Raw genomic sequence first — 13,164 nt, 5'->3', positions numbered from 1 at the left:
AGGGGGAGAGAGAGAGAAAGGGGGAGAGAGAGAGAGAGAGAGAGAGAGGTTTCCCAACTGTTTCTGGGTCTTTTCTTAAGAAATGAACTGAGAAAACCTGTCCTGGCATCATTCTCTGCATAGTTTTTGTTCACCTGATGTCACAGCATAACTAAATCACCAAACCGTGCCAGCAGTATGCGTGGAGAGGACAATGGGTGTGCTAGTAATTATAGAGCCGGGAGAAGCAGGATCTGGATATTGTAAATCCTGGACAAACAATCATCTCTGACAAAAGACAGAGAAAAGCTAAAGCACATGACTTCTATATAATAATTGCCATAGCTATTCTGTTTCAGATTTACCTTGAAAATAAAGATTCATAATAATTTATACAAATCAGTAACTACCATAGTTCTATTCTCACAGGTTCATTTGTAGAGCCATCTCCACCGAAAATAAATGTTTCAGTTGTTAGCAAGTTGAATCAAACATTACCTCCAAAAGGTGGACATATGATTATGGAATCCAGAAGCCAGCTTCATTGACAACAACTAAGGCACATTGGCTACCTTTCTCCTGGGATTTGTCCAGGCCTTCCTTACCTTATTTTTCTCACACACTCCTGACATCACAGTACCTCAAAGGGTCACAATCCTAGAGGTCAACAATGGTATTACTTCCCCTATTACTCCCCCTACTTCCCCAGAATGTCAGATTTCTAACTGGGGAGACCGGCCACGAGAGAGCGAGTTCTTCATCATTATGTGGGAGGGGCACTGACAAACTGCTGCAGCGAAATCTCAGCAATAGAGTCTCCCGGTTTTAAAAAACTGGAGACCGTTTGATAATTGAACTAACTGGTGTCTACCCAATCTGACTTCCTGTGGAGTTGCTGTACTGTACTTATGCTGAGCCGGAGGGATAACAAGTGAGCTCCACACAGAAGAGTCACAATACTGCAGTTACCTGATTCAATATGCAGTCACAGCACAATTGCAAGGGGACAGCAGCTGGATGTCAGCAAAAAAAAAAAAAAAAACAACAGAGCAAGCAACCACTATAACCATGATATGCTATATGGCTAAAAGTCTGTGGGCACCTGACCATCAGTCCTGCTATATAGCCAAATCATTGGGTTCAGGTATTTCCAGTGAAGGGTGCTGTTAATGCTAAAGTTTCCAAAGACATTTTATACAACTGTGAGCTTCCCAGCATGTGGCAACAGTATGACTGTGACCCTGTGCAAAGCTACTAAGGCACATTGGCTACCTTTCTCCTGGGATTTGTCCAGGCCTTCCTTACCTTATTTTTCTCACACACTCCTGACATCACAGTACCTCAAAGGGTCACAATCCTAGAGGTCAACAATGGTATTACTTCCCCTATTACTCCCCCTACTTCCCCAGAATGTCAGATTTCTAACTGGGGAGACCGGCCACGAGAGAGCGAGTTCTTCATCATTATGTGGGAGGGGCACTGACAAACTGCTGCAGCGAAATCTCAGCAATAGAGTCTCCCGGTTTTAAAAAACTGGAGACCGTTTGATAATTGAACTAACTGGTGTCTACCCAATCTGACTTCCTGTGGAGTTGCTGTACTGTACTTATGCTGAGCCGGAGGGATAACAAGTGAGCTCCACACAGAAGAGTCACAATACTGCAGTTACCTGATTCAATATGCAGTCACAGCACAATTGCAAGGGGACAGCAGCTGGATGTCAGCAAAAAAAAAAAAAAAAACAACAGAGCAAGCAACCACTATAACCATGATATGCTATATGGCTAAAAGTCTGTGGGCACCTGACCATCAGTCCTGCTATATAGCCAAATCATTGGGTTCAGGTATTTCCAGTGAAGGGTGCTGTTAATGCTAAAGTTTCCAAAGACATTTTATACAACTGTGAGCTTCCCAGCATGTGGCAACAGTATGACTGTGACCCTGTGCAAAGCCAGCTCCATAAAGACATGGTTTGAGGAGTCTGGTGTGAAGGAACTCGAGTGTACTGCACAGAGCCCTGACCTCAACCCCACTGAATACTTTTGGGATCAATTAAAGCACAAACCAGATCCAACATCAGTACCTAACTTTACAAATGGTTAAATATGAACAAATTCCCCAGACATACTCGAAAATTCTTGAGGAAAGTCTCCCCGGAAGAGTGGAGACTGATGTAGCCACAATGAGGGCCAAGCTCCATATTAATGCCTTTGGTTTTGGAATGGGATGTCCAACAAGCTCACATAGGTGTGATGGCCAGGTGTCTTCAAATTATCATCGATAAGGAGCACCTTTATGATCCTTGAGATCCTTGATCCTTTAAAACAAATCTTTTCCGAGAGATACATGGGGACTGCGGGGACTTCCAGCGTCCATTCTATTCTGAGGATCTTACAGTAGTTGTCTGGCTAGTAAACTGACTAACTGGGTTCTGTAACAAACTGATTTGGAGCAAGCATGTGTATGTATAAAGTCAGACATCCTTATCTGTACGCTTGCTCCAGGTAATGGGCACAAAGTCCTGATGCCAAATGGTAAACACGATGTAAGAGGAGGAATAGTGAGGAGAAGAAGGAGGAAGAGGAATAGTGAGGAGAAGAAGGAGGAAGAGGAATAGTGAGGAGAAGAAGGAGGAAGAGGAATAGTGAGGAGAAGAAGGAAGAAGAGGAATAGTGAGGAGAAGAAGGAGGAAGAGGAATAGTGAGGAGAAGAAGGAGGAAGAGGAATAGTGAGGAGAAGAAGGAGGAAGAGGAATAGTGAGGAGAAGAAGGAGGAAGAGGAATAGTGAGGAGAAGAAGGAGGAAGAGGAATAGTGAGGAGAAGGAGGAGGAAGAGGAATAGTGAGGAGAAGGAGGAGGAAGAGGAATAGTGAGGAGAAGGAGGAGGAAGAGGAATAGTGAGGAGAAGGAGGAGGAAGAGGAATAGTGAGGAGAAGGAGGAGGAAGAGGAATAGTGAGGAGAAGGAGGAGGAAGAGGAATAGTGAGGAGAAGGAGGAATAGTGAGGAGAAGGAGGAATAGTGAGGAGAAGGAGGAATAGTGAGGAGAAGGAGGAATAGTGAGGAGAAGGAGGAATAGTGAGGAGAAGGAGGAATAGTGAGGAGAAGGAGGAATAGTGAGGAGAAGGAGGAATAGTGAGGAGAAGGAGGAAGAAGGAGAAGAAGGAGGAGAAGGAGGAAGAAGGAGGAGAAGGAGGAAGGAGGAGGAGAAGGAGGAAGGAGGAAAAGGAGGAAGAAGGAAGAAGGGGGAGAAGGCGGAAGAAGAAGGAGGGAGAGGAAGGAGGGAGAGGAAGGAGGGCGAGGAAGGAGGACGAGGAAGGAGGACGAGGAAGGAGGACGAGGAAGGAGGACGAGGAAGGAGGACGAGGAAGGAGGACGAGGAAGGAGGACGAGGAAGATGAAGAAGGAGGAAGATGAAGAAGGAGGAAGATGAAGAAGGAGGAGGAGAAGAAGAACGAGAAGAAGCAGGAGAAGAAGGAGCAATGGCAGCCTGCATGGCTCTCTTAGAAAAGGTTTCCTTAAGCAAAAAGTAAATGATGAAGAAGAGAGAAGAAGGAGAAGAAGGAAGGAAGAGGAATAGTGAGGAGAAGGAGGAGGAAGAGGAATAGTGAGGAGAAGGAGGAGGAATAGTGAGGAGGAGGAAGAGGAATAGTGAGGAGAAGGAGGAGGAAGAGTGAGGAGAAGGAGGAGGAAGAGGAATAGTGAGAAGGAGGAAGAGGAATAGTGAGGAGGAAGAGAAATAGTGAGGAGAAGGAAGAGAAATAGGGAGGAGGAGGAATAGTGAGGAGAAGGAGGAATAGTGAGGAGAAGGAGGAATAGTGAGGAAGAAGGAGGAGGAAGAAGGAGGAGGAAGAAGGAAGAGGAAGAAGGAAGAGGAAGGAGGAAGAGGAAGGAGGAAGAAGAAAGAGAAAGGAGGAAGAGGAAGGAGGAAGAGGAAGGAGGAAGAAGGAAGAGGAAGGAGGAAGAGGAAGGAGGAAGAGGAAGGAGGAAGAAGGAAGAGGAAGGAGGAAGAGGAAGGAGGAAGAGGAAGGAGGAAGATGAAGAAGGAGGAAGATGAAGAAGGAGGAAGAGGAATAGGGAGGAGGAGAAGCAGAACGAGAAGAAGCAGGAGAAGAAGGAGCAATGGCAGCCTGCATGGCTCTCTTAGAAAAGGTTTCCTTAAGCAAAAAGTAAATGATGAAGAAGGCACGTCGCCCTTATCAAGTAGTAAGACTAAGGCCATTATTGCACCAGTGCAAGTTAGAAAACAATTGGACCTGAATGGTTGCTATGGGGCAACACAGATTTTTCTAATGGATGATACAAAGCCCCCTTACCGGAAGGTAACACTTCACGCCAATGTTCTTAAGGGTTTCATTAAAAACATTCATGTCTTCAGGCATGCTCTTCGGGTGGTTCAATAAGATCTCATTTCCCAGTCGCCACATAACCTGTGAAAAAGAGAGAAAATAAAAAAGGAAAGAAACGTCACGCATTATGACAAGTGCTTCCGATACCCACTGCAGCTTCAGTTCCACTTTACTACTCCATGCACGAAAAGTCCATCTTGTAATCAGAAGGACGTGTATACTGGCTGTTGCTCTTGATGACAACATTATGGGGCAAGGGATTAATGGAGGTTAATTTGCCAACATTTTTCATTACAATCCCAAATGTTTTATATTCAAAATGTTCACAAATCTGTCTTCAGTAAAATGATAGTCTAGTGCAAGGGTAGGAAACCTTGGCACTCCAGCTGCAGTGATACTACAAATTCCATCATGCCTCTGGAAGTCATTTCCGTGGTTTTCAGTTCTGCAATGCCTCATGGGAATTGTAGTTGAAAAACAGCTAGAGTACCAAGATTGCCTACCCCTAGTCTAGTGGAGTGCTATGGTTAACTATCCTCTGCTTTATTGAATAAGCCTGTATGCAGGTGACTTCCTACTTCTAGAAGGCTGAAAACATTGCAATATAGGAAAAGTTACCTCCGGAACTTTAATCAACTCTGTAGCAGATTTGCTCTCCATGGACTGCACATAGGAGGTGAAGAAACTAGTGGCCCTCTCCCATTGGTGCTTATACAGGGCCTCATGGATGAGGTGTAAACATGCGGACGTTGTTTGAGTTGAGAGTATGCGCCTGGTAGTCACAGCTGCATGGATATGGAAAAAAGACAGACAATTAAATGTCATGGTCAGCAGAGCAAAAGACGAGAATCAATCACCTTAATCTAATCCAGAAATACAAAGCAACCAGTCAGCATGAAATCCGCTCACCAACATCTAATAGCTTTGGGTTCCGAAGAAGAAACAGGACTCTTCACTCCATAAGTAAGGAGCTAAGTGAAATCCGGCTGTAGAGGACTACACTGAATTGTCTATTTTCCCCTTCAGGACAAAGTGACAGGCGTCTCCCCACACAGACACATATATACCCTACACTCCCCCCCCCCAATGCCTGTTCACCTGCAGGAGCCCCAAGTCTAATCCCTGAGCAAACTCGATGTCAGAACTTACACAGGGTTAAACTGTGTCTACAGCCAAAACCTTTTTCTTTAGCTTTGGATAACTTGGGGAAAGGTTAGACCAGGGGTAGCCAAACTCCGGCCATCCAGCTGTGGTGGAACTACAAATCCCATGAAGCATCGCAAAATTCTAACAGCCACAGACATGTCTCCCGGAGAGAGATGCATCATGGGATTTGTAGTTTTACCACAGCTGGAGGGCTAGAGTTTGGCTACCCCTGTGTTAGACCATCAGTTAGGTTTTTCTTTTTATTGCCGTCTGTGTCCCCATTGGGGAGATTCAACTGCTGTGTTTGACCTAATGACCACTGTCACCGAGAAAGTGAGGGAAAATCTGAACATTTTACAGTTGTCACCAGAACAAGAGGCGAGGGGAATTTCCCAATACTTGTTCCAGTGACAACTCTCTAAGAGGGACCTTCCTCACTTTGTAGAGATATCCTCTCATTTCCTGTTGCATCCCGGGACAGGAAGTGAAGCGAAATTTCCCATGGCACACAGACAGCAAAAAATAAACATAAAAAGGGGTTTAACTAGGGATGAACTGATATCGATACTAGTACCGATACCGAGTATTTGGGCGAGTACTCGTACTCGGCCAAACGCTCAGATACCAGAACTTCCGGTCAAAGGAACATTTCCTCTGACCGGCAGTGCCGTAGGGGAACATGGAGCCAGCTTCCCGTGCGATCATGAAGCTGGGTTGCGAGTAATGACCCGTCTCCCAGCTTCCTGATTGGCCAGGAAGCCGGCTCGATGCTGATTGGCTGGGAAGCCGGCTTCCCGGCCAAGCACCATCAAGCCTGCCAGACAACATGGAGTAGGCTTCTCAATCAGATTGCCCGGGAAGCCAGCTCCATGCCAGCGGAAGCACCGGTATCGACGAGTACGGAAACTTAAGTATCGGTACTCAATATCTAAAAACCGGTATCTGTGCATCCCTAGGTTTAACCCTTTCATACTTATCCAAAACCGATAGACATACATGGCCTGGCCAAAAAAAGTCACACACTCCAATATTTTGCTGGACCGCCTTTAGCTTTGATTACGGCACACATTCTCTGTGGCATTGCTTCTATAAGCTTATGCAATGTCACATTTATTTCAGTCCAGAGTTGCAGTCATTTTTCACCGTGATCTTGTAGTGATAATGGGAGAGTCAGCCCATTGTGTAAAATCTTCTCCGGCACATCCCAAAGATTCTCAATGGGCACATAACGTTGCTGAAAGTAGACTTGACCAACGGAAGCAACCCCAGATCATCACACGGCCCCCCACAGGCTTGTATGGTACATAGACATGATGGGTACATCAGTTCACCCGTCTCTCTTCTTACCCTAATGCACCCATAACTCTGAAACAGAGTAAATCTGGACTCATTAGATCACATGACCTTTTTCCATTGCTCCAGAGTCCGATCTTTATGCTCCCTAGAAAATTGAAGTCTTCTTTTCCCCGATTATCTTTACTGATGAGTATTTTTCTTAAGGCTACACAGCTGTTTAGGCCCAATGCTTTGAGTTCTCTTCGCACGGTGTGTGTGGAAATGATTTACTTACATCATTAACCCCTTAGAGACCAAGGCTTTTATTTCGTTTTTTGTACCCATGATATAATCCACATTTTAGGCCTGACAATTACTTCTCCCCCCCACATATTATATATTTTCTGTAAGCCAAGACCCTGTAGAATAAAATGTTGGCAGTTAAAAATGTTTATGTTGCACGATATTAGCGCAACGTATTATCAAACCCCAAAATGTAGTGAAAAAAAAATGCCCTTAAAACACAAATACACATTTTTTTAATTAACGTATAAAAGATGAGGTTACAACAAGTAAATAGAGACCCAACATGCCCAGGTTAAAAATTGCGTGCGTCCGTGAAACTGCGACAAAATTCAGTACCCCAAAAAGTCCATAAATGACGCTTTAAAAGCCCCCACAGATCAGTTTAGAGACAAGCATAAATATGAGGAAGGAGGACGAGGAAGGAGGACGAGGAAGGAGGACGAGGAAGGAGGACGAGGAAGGAGGACGAGGAAGGAGGACGAGGAAGGAGGACGAGGAAGATGAAGAAGGAGGAAGATGAAGAAGGAGGAAGATGAAGAAGGAGGAGGAGAAGAAGAACGAGAAGAAGCAGGAGAAGAAGGAGCAATGGCAGCCTGCATGGCTCTCTTAGAAAAGGTTTCCTTAAGCAAAAAGTAAATGATGAAGAAGAGAGAAGAAGGAGAAGAAGGAAGGAAGAGGAATAGTGAGGAGAAGGAGGAGGAAGAGGAATAGTGAGGAGAAGGAGGAGGAATAGTGAGGAGGAGGAAGAGGAATAGTGAGGAGAAGGAGGAGGAAGAGTGAGGAGAAGGAGGAGGAAGAGGAATAGTGAGGAGGAGGAAGAGGAATAGTGAGGAGAAGGAGGAGGAAGAGGAATAGTGAGAAGGAGGAAGAGGAATAGTGAGGAGGAGGAAGACGAATAGTGAGGAGAAGGAGGAGGAAGAGGAATAGTGAGGAGAAGGAGGAAGAGGAATAGTGAGGAGAAGGAGGAGGAAGAGGAATAGTGAGAAGGAGGAAGAGGAATAGTGAGGAGGAAGAGAAATAGTGAGGAGAAGGAAGAGAAATAGGGAGGAGGAGGAATAGTGAGGAGAAGGAGGAATAGTGAGGAGAAGGAGGAATAGTGAGGAAGAAGGAGGAGGAAGAAGGAGGAGGAAGAAGGAAGAGGAAGAAGGAAGAGGAAGGAGGAAGAGGAAGGAGGAAGAGGAAGGAGGAAGAGGAAGGAGGAAGAAGGAAGAGGAAGGAGGAAGAGGAAGGAGGAAGAGGAAGGAGGAAGAAGGAAGAGGAAGGAGGAAGAGGAAGGAGGAAGAGGAAGGAGGAAGATGAAGAAGGAGGAAGATGAAGAAGGAGGAAGAGGAATAGGGAGGAGGAGAAGCAGAACGAGAAGAAGCAGGAGAAGAAGGAGCAATGGCAGCCTGCATGGCTCTCTTAGAAAAGGTTTCCTTAAGCAAAAAGTAAATGATGAAGAAGGCACGTCGCCCTTATCAAGTAGTAAGACTAAGGCCATTATTGCACCAGTGCAAGTTAGAAAACAATTGGACCTGAATGGTTGCTATGGGGCAACACAGATTTTTCTAATGGATGATACAAAGCCCCCTTACCGGAAGGTAACACTTCACGCCAATGTTCTTAAGGGTTTCATTAAAAACATTCATGTCTTCAGGCATGCTCTTCGGGTGGTTCAATAAGATCTCATTTCCCAGTCGCCACATAACCTGTGAAAAAGAGAGAAAATAAAAAAGGAAAGAAACGTCACGCATTATGACAAGTGCTTCCGATACCCACTGCAGCTTCAGTTCCACTTTACTACTCCATGCACGAAAAGTCCATCTTGTAATCAGAAGGACGTGTATACTGGCTGTTGCTCTTGATGACAACATTATGGGGCAAGGGATTAATGGAGGTTAATTTGCCAACATTTTTCATTACAATCCCAAATGTTTTATATTCAAAATGTTCACAAATCTGTCTTCAGTAAAATGATAGTCTAGTGCAAGGGTAGGAAACCTTGGCACTCCAGCTGCAGTGATACTACAAATTCCATCATGCCTCTGGAAGTCATTTCCGTGGTTTTCAGTTCTGCAATGCCTCATGGGAATTGTAGTTGAAAAACAGCTAGAGTACCAAGATTGCCTACCCCTAGTCTAGTGGAGTGCTATGGTTAACTATCCTCTGCTTTATTGAATAAGCCTGTATGCAGGTGACTTCCTACTTCTAGAAGGCTGAAAACATTGCAATATAGGAAAAGTTACCTCCGGAACTTTAATCAACTCTGTAGCAGATTTGCTCTCCATGGACTGCACATAGGAGGTGAAGAAACTAGTGGCCCTCTCCCATTGGTGCTTATACAGGGCCTCATGGATGAGGTGTAAACATGCGGACGTTGTTTGAGTTGAGAGTATGCGCCTGGTAGTCACAGCTGCATGGATATGGAAAAAAGACAGACAATTAAATGTCATGGTCAGCAGAGCAAAAGACGAGAATCAATCACCTTAATCTAATCCAGAAATACAAAGCAACCAGTCAGCATGAAATCCGCTCACCAACATCTAATAGCTTTGGGTTCCGAAGAAGAAACAGGACTCTTCACTCCATAAGTAAGGAGCTAAGTGAAATCCGGCTGTAGAGGACTACACTGAATTGTCTATTTTCCCCTTCAGGACAAAGTGACAGGCGTCTCCCCACACAGACACATATATACCCTACACTCCCCCCCCCCAATGCCTGTTCACCTGCAGGAGCCCCAAGTCTAATCCCTGAGCAAACTCGATGTCAGAACTTACACAGGGTTAAACTGTGTCTACAGCCAAAACCTTTTTCTTTAGCTTTGGATAACTTGGGGAAAGGTTAGACCAGGGGTAGCCAAACTCCGGCCATCCAGCTGTGGTGGAACTACAAATCCCATGAAGCATCGCAAAATTCTAACAGCCACAGACATGTCTCCCGGAGAGAGATGCATCATGGGATTTGTAGTTTTACCACAGCTGGAGGGCTAGAGTTTGGCTACCCCTGTGTTAGACCATCAGTTAGGTTTTTCTTTTTATTGCCGTCTGTGTCCCCATTGGGGAGATTCAACTGCTGTGTTTGACCTAATGACCACTGTCACCGAGAAAGTGAGGGAAAATCTGAACATTTTACAGTTGTCACCAGAACAAGAGGCGAGGGGAATTTCCCAATACTTGTTCCAGTGACAACTCTCTAAGAGGGACCTTCCTCACTTTGTAGAGATATCCTCTCATTTCCTGTTGCATCCCGGGACAGGAAGTGAAGCGAAATTTCCCATGGCACACAGACAGCAAAAAATAAACATAAAAAGGGGTTTAACTAGGGATGAACTGATATCGATACTAGTACCGATACCGAGTATTTGGGCGAGTACTCGTACTCGGCCAAACGCTCAGATACCAGAACTTCCGGTCAAAGGAACATTTCCTCTGACCGGCAGTGCCGTAGGGGAACATGGAGCCAGCTTCCCGTGCGATCATGAAGCTGGGTTGCGAGTAATGACCCGTCTCCCAGCTTCCTGATTGGCCAGGAAGCCGGCTCGATGCTGATTGGCTGGGAAGCCGGCTTCCCGGCCAAGCACCATCAAGCCTGCCAGACAACATGGAGTAGGCTTCTCAATCAGATTGCCCGGGAAGCCAGCTCCATGCCAGCGGAAGCACCGGTATCGACGAGTACGGAAACTTAAGTATCGGTACTCAATATCTAAAAACCGGTATCTGTGCATCCCTAGGTTTAACCCTTTCATACTTATCCAAAACCGATAGACATACATGGCCTGGCCAAAAAAAGTCACACACTCCAATATTTTGCTGGACCGCCTTTAGCTTTGATTACGGCACACATTCTCTGTGGCATTGCTTCTATAAGCTTATGCAATGTCACATTTATTTCAGTCCAGAGTTGCAGTCATTTTTCACCGTGATCTTGTAGTGATAATGGGAGAGTCAGCCCATTGTGTAAAATCTTCTCCGGCACATCCCAAAGATTCTCAATGGGCACATAACGTTGCTGAAAGTAGACTTGACCAACGGAAGCAACCCCAGATCATCACACGGCCCCCCACAGGCTTGTATGGTACATAGACATGATGGGTACATCAGTTCACCCGTCTCTCTTCTTACCCTAATGCACCCATAACTCTGAAACAGAGTAAATCTGGACTCATTAGATCACATGACCTTTTTCCATTGCTCCAGAGTCCGATCTTTATGCTCCCTAGAAAATTGAAGTCTTCTTTTCCCCGATTATCTTTACTGATGAGTATTTTTCTTAAGGCTACACAGCTGTTTAGGCCCAATGCTTTGAGTTCTCTTCGCACGGTGTGTGTGGAAATGATTTACTTACATCATTAACCCCTTAGAGACCAAGGCTTTTATTTCGTTTTTTGTACCCATGATATAATCCACATTTTAGGCCTGACAATTACTTCTCCCCCCCACATATTATATATTTTCTGTAAGCCAAGACCCTGTAGAATAAAATGTTGGCAGTTAAAAATGTTTATGTTGCACGATATTAGCGCAACGTATTATCAAACCCCAAAATGTAGTGAAAAAAAAATGCCCTTAAAACACAAATACACATTTTTTTAATTAACGTATAAAAGATGAGGTTACAACAAGTAAATAGAGACCCAACATGCCCAGGTTAAAAATTGCGTGCGTCCGTGAAACTGCGACAAAATTCAGTACCCCAAAAAGTCCATAAATGACGCTTTAAAAGCCCCCACAGATCAGTTTAGAGACAAGCATAAATATTGGCCTTAGAATTATTGCTCTCGCTCCGGCGTGCGCGGCGATACCCAACATGTGTAGCTCAATCATCGTTTTCATATGTAGGTGCACCCGAAGCCTGTTTGCGTGAAGATGCGCGTGCTCCCAGGGGACTTTAAAACATTTTTGTATTACTTTTACATTTATTTCATTTAGTATTCATTTTAAAAGCTGTTGTTTTTTTTACTTTACTTTAATTGCCATCACATAAGGGGCCCCACATGTGATAGCAGATTTGGCAGTGACAGGTACTCTATAAGGTGATGGTGGGGGTCCAAAAGACACCTAGTGCCACCTATATACGTTAAATAAGCTATTGAAGTGCAGATTGCTCTTCAATAGCTTATTGCTGGGCTTCAGGAGCCCCGCACTGACAGCTATAGGACTGGAAGTGATGTAATCTGCATCAATCCCGGCCCAATAGTACGGGGAGGGGGATCAGCGGACGGAGGTTCGCTGATCTCCTCCCTATCTTCCCCCCCGACACCAGAGAAGCTGGTTCCGGACCCGTAGGAGGGGCAACGGAGCCCGGGAAAAACGGCGGAGGGCAGCGGCCCGTGTACCGGCCCAGAAAAGTGATTGGGCGACAGGCGAGTCACCTGATCGCTTCTATTGTAAAGCTGACAGTGGGCTTTACAATTGCAAACAATGTTTATAATTGTAAAGCCGACTGTCAGCTTTACAATAGAAGCGATCAGGTGACTCGCCTGTCGCCCAAGAGTCCCGGCGTCTTTAGCCGCCGGGAGTCTGTTTAAACGGGCCCGGTGCCAGTGACGTACTATGCACGTCACTGGCGTCCTCTCATAACCTCTCGCAAAATCCAGGTGGTGACTTTTTTATAAGACAGTAATCAGGCCTGATGATTGGATGTTCCATAGATGCCAAATGTGGACAGTCCTGCATCTTGGTCATCTTTGCCTCTGATGCTGTGTCAAGGCCCATGTCCCAGAATCACAACATCAACCTTATTTGAGTTACTGCACATGGACAGTAACCTCAAATTGCATTAATTATGGGGCTCGGGGCTACAAATGGGTGGCTCCTGCATATTTAAAGGTGAGGTCTGGGCTGGACCAACATAAAAAGTGGGGGGTGATGGTTGGTCCCAATCTGGGTGGGACGAACCCTTAAAGTGGGCATGAATGGGCAGGAAAGGGAGAATGTTGCACGCTTATGAGTGAGAAGTATTATTTGCCATTAAAAAAACAGTTTGGAATGTTACATTTACCTTTAGGCCTTCCCGGCCTCACTGGGAGAGCCAGTCCGAAAACTTCATCTTGTTCCGGCACCTCTTCCATGTCATCTGACCTGCCGCCGTCATTCTCCACATCTGAAATGAACAAGTTCTGCTTTAGTTCCAT

The 13,164-nt window shown here is 45.3% G+C and overlaps 1 protein-coding gene across 1 annotated transcript in view; it reads right to left on the bottom strand.

Moving 5' to 3' along the window:
* TAF1A (TATA-box binding protein associated factor, RNA polymerase I subunit A) overlaps positions 1-13,164 on the bottom strand; it is a 32,115-nt gene extending 18,951 nt beyond the window's left edge. Inside the window, exons 1-6 of the mRNA XM_018556500.1 lie at positions 13,032-13,164; positions 9,278-9,444; positions 8,627-8,740; positions 7,468-7,672; positions 4,944-5,110; positions 4,293-4,406 (exon numbers count right to left, since the gene is read on the bottom strand). Of these exons, the coding sequence (XP_018412002.1) occupies positions 4,293-4,406; positions 4,944-5,110; positions 7,468-7,672; positions 8,627-8,740; positions 9,278-9,444; positions 13,032-13,164 (900 nt within the window). The remainder of the gene's footprint in view (positions 1-4,292; positions 4,407-4,943; positions 5,111-7,467; positions 7,673-8,626; positions 8,741-9,277; positions 9,445-13,031) is intronic.

This window comes from Nanorana parkeri, unplaced genomic scaffold (assembly GCF_000935625.1).
Source record: "Nanorana parkeri isolate BGI_ZX_2015 unplaced genomic scaffold, ASM93562v1 scaffold240, whole genome shotgun sequence".
NCBI lineage: Eukaryota > Metazoa > Chordata > Amphibia > Anura > Dicroglossidae > Nanorana > Nanorana parkeri.
The sequence above is the reverse complement of the archived record's forward strand: the minus strand, read 5'-3'. Positions and strand labels throughout refer to the sequence as shown.